Source organism: Nicotiana tomentosiformis, chromosome 11, assembly GCF_000390325.3.
Source record: "Nicotiana tomentosiformis chromosome 11, ASM39032v3, whole genome shotgun sequence".
In the NCBI taxonomy this organism is placed as follows: Eukaryota; Viridiplantae; Streptophyta; class Magnoliopsida; order Solanales; family Solanaceae; genus Nicotiana; species Nicotiana tomentosiformis.
Genome location: NC_090822.1, coordinates 32,248,311 through 32,251,405, shown reverse-complemented (window position 1 = coordinate 32,251,405; position 3,095 = coordinate 32,248,311). Strand labels below are relative to the sequence as shown.

At 43.1% G+C, this 3,095-nt stretch overlaps 1 protein-coding gene across 1 annotated transcript; it reads left to right on the top strand.

The window, feature by feature from the left end:
* The first annotated feature begins 1,975 nt into the window (after positions 1 to 1,975).
* On the top strand, positions 1,976 to 2,884 carry LOC138901222 (uncharacterized). Its single transcript, XM_070188968.1, has one exon. The coding sequence runs from the start codon at positions 1,976 to 1,978 to the stop codon at positions 2,882 to 2,884; it is 909 nt and encodes a 302-aa protein (XP_070045069.1).
* Positions 2,885 to 3,095: the final 211 nt, after the last annotated feature.

Here is a 3,095-nt window from a genome sequence, read left to right as displayed (position 1 = left end):
ACAAATCTTTTAATAACTAAAATACTTATCTTCCAACATTTTTTAAAGAGTAGAAATCTTTTATCTTCCAACATTTTGAAAGAATAGGAAGGGCTCTACGTAAGGCAATCTGAAACTACAATCTGAAGCTAACGTAAGAGACAACTGGCAGTTAAAGTAGAAAGGTACGGATCTTCAATAAATCAAATAGAGATTTTACAATTTTAAGGGAGTACGGTGTAATCCTTCTCAAGAATATCATATGGAGTTTTCCCTACTTCAGGTATGTTAAGGCTAATCCTTCTTTCTTTTGGCATGATCCAAGTAACGATGCATACATGATATTTCATAAGTGGTTCTACTCTTAGCAGTTAAGGATGTCTATGTTATTCATTCTTGTAAAGTGATATTCAAGCATATCTAAGTATGCATCTAGTTCCCTATTGAGGTATTTGATAAAGATGTTAATATTCATAATGGTATTTTATGCATTATTATTTACCACCGGGATATGGCCAGTTGGGTAGTTACATATTTACTACCGAGCTACGACCGGTCGGGCAGTCATGCATTTACCATCGAGCTACGGCCAGTAGGGCGATTACATACTTACCACTGAGCTACTGCCGGTCGGGCAGTTACCACTTATCAGTTGGGCAGTTAACGTCATGAGAATGATGTAATCAGAATTATTGTTTTATTTATATATACTAGATGGGTCTTATTCTATAAGTTATGGCCCTCAACGGAAAGTCAGAGGTTTTAAGTTGACTTTTATCCCTCCCCGAGATAGTATCTTATTACTACGTTTCATTTCTGCCTTACATACTCGGTACATTCTTTGTACTGACGTCCCTTTTCCTGGGGCACTGTGTTTCATGCCACGCAGGTGTAGATAAGTGAGGTGAGGACCATCCACTGTAGGCTGCCTCCAAATATCAGCTTTTGGTTGGTGAGCTCCACATCTTCCTGGAGTATTGCCGAGTCAGGTTCTATATATGTTATTTTGTTTTATGAGGATGTCGAGAACCTTGTCTCGACTTATATATTATGGTCAAGTTTTCTTAGAGGTTTTGCAGACAGTGTCTTGTTTATAATTTTAGGTATGACATGTCAACGGCCTTGTCGGCCCCTATGTATCTATATAAATTATTTTTTTGAATTAGCTATGTGAGTTAAGTACTAATATTGTCAATTTTATATATATATATATATATATATATGTGTGTGTGTGTGTGGGGGGAGGGGGGAGGGGGGCTATCATGGACCGTGACGGGTCTTATAGAAATAAAAAAGGGATAAGGTATGTGGCGCTCAGTTGAGTAGGCACCGGGTACCAGTCGTGACCCTCTGATTTGGGTCGTGACAAAAGTGGTGTCAGAGCAGTTCTGTCCTAGGGTTGTTTGGAAGCGGTGTCTAGTAGAGTCATGTTTATGAATGTGTTGTGCACCGCGTTGTATAAACAGGAATCTATTAGGAATTTAGGGATTGGTTACCCTTCCTTCTTGATATTAGATCGTGAAATATAGCAGGTCATAGGGAATAAAGCACATGACCTTTGACTTGTTTTATATATACAATGATTCCTATGACCAGGAAAGCTACGGCTAGTGATAAGGGTAAAGCAGTGGCATATGTGGGTATGAGTAGAGTACCAATGTCTAGTGAGGGCCATAGTGAGGCCCCGAGGGGAAATACGACACTCTCGTATAGTTCTCCGATTTCGCCAGCACCCGAGGAGATGAGGAGGAACCCAGTACCTCCACCTATTGTTCAAGATAAGGATATGGATATGCGGAGTGCAGTACGGTTGTTGACTAGATTGGTAGCCGCTCAGGCTCAGCGCCAGGTAGGTACAGGTGTTGGTCACATTGACAGGATTATTAGCGCGAGAGTTCGAGACTTCATCAACCTGGACCCTAAAGTATTTACCGGATCCAACAAGGATGAGGACCCGCAAAACTTTATTGATAGGATTTAGAGGACTTTGAGGGTGATGCATGCATCAGACATTAAGTCAGTAGAGTTGACCTCTTACCGATTGCGGGATGTTGCGGTTCAGTGGTATGAAACTGTAGAATTGTCTAGAGGGACAAATGCTTCTCCAGCGGTATGGGAAGAGTTCTCAGTGGTTTTGTTGCGTCATTACTTGCCGGTGGGGATTCGTCAGGCAAGGGTAGATAGGTTCTTGGCTCTTAAACAAGGGAATATGAGTGTGCGGGAGTATAGTCTCCAGTTTGATTCCTTGGCGAGGTATGCCCCCTCGATTGTAGCTGAAAGGAGTGACCCAGTGCATCGGTTTGTGGTAGGACTTGGGCCGCACCTGATTAATGAGTGTTTCACGGCCGCTCTACTCGATAGTATGGATATTTCCCGCATCCAGGCTTATGCTCAGAATTTGGAGGATAGAAAACGACAGCAATACGAGAATCGTGATAAGGGTCAGTGTAAGAAGTCTAGGTCTGCTAGGCAACCTGAGGATTTTCCGGATGATCCTATGTCACCATATCCTGTAGAAAGTGTCCGACAATTACAGAAGCCGTATTATGAGGGATCTGTCTATTCTGAATCAGGCGAAGGCTCGAGAATTTTTGGTTTTCAGAAACGGAGGGATTCAGCACAGATGCGGCCGCCTCGTCCGCGGTGCAGTCAATGCTATAGAGCTCATTCTGGACAATGTCGTCAGGGATCTAATGTATGCTATACCTGTGGAGACCCTAGTCATTACATGAGGGAATGTCCTATGAATGACAAAAGCGGGATGGTTCAGCCTACCAGGTCTATAACAGTCTCCTCCTCTTCAGTACGCCCTCAAGAACGAGGCCCTCAGGCATCCGCTGGTAGAGGTAGAGGCAAGAGTGGAGCATCTAGCTCCGGCGGTAGTCATAATCGCATATATGCTTAGGCAGGTCATCAGGACCCAGAGGCTACACCGGATGATGTGTCAGGTACTGTGACTATGGGTAATGTTCGATCTTATTAACGCAAATTGCCCAGTTAATATGATTAATATAAGAGTGAGTTGGCATTACGTCTGAAGGGTTAAGGGAAACCAAGGCTAGCTTGAAAGCAAAGTAAGAACCCGAGGATAGTGGACTAAGGTATAAAAGGGGAGT

What these genes read in the sequence shown, in the direction of transcription:
- LOC138901222 (XM_070188968.1), top strand. Translation starts at nt 1,976, where the DNA reads ATGCATGCATCAGACATTAAGTCAGTAGAGTTGACCTCTTACCGATTG.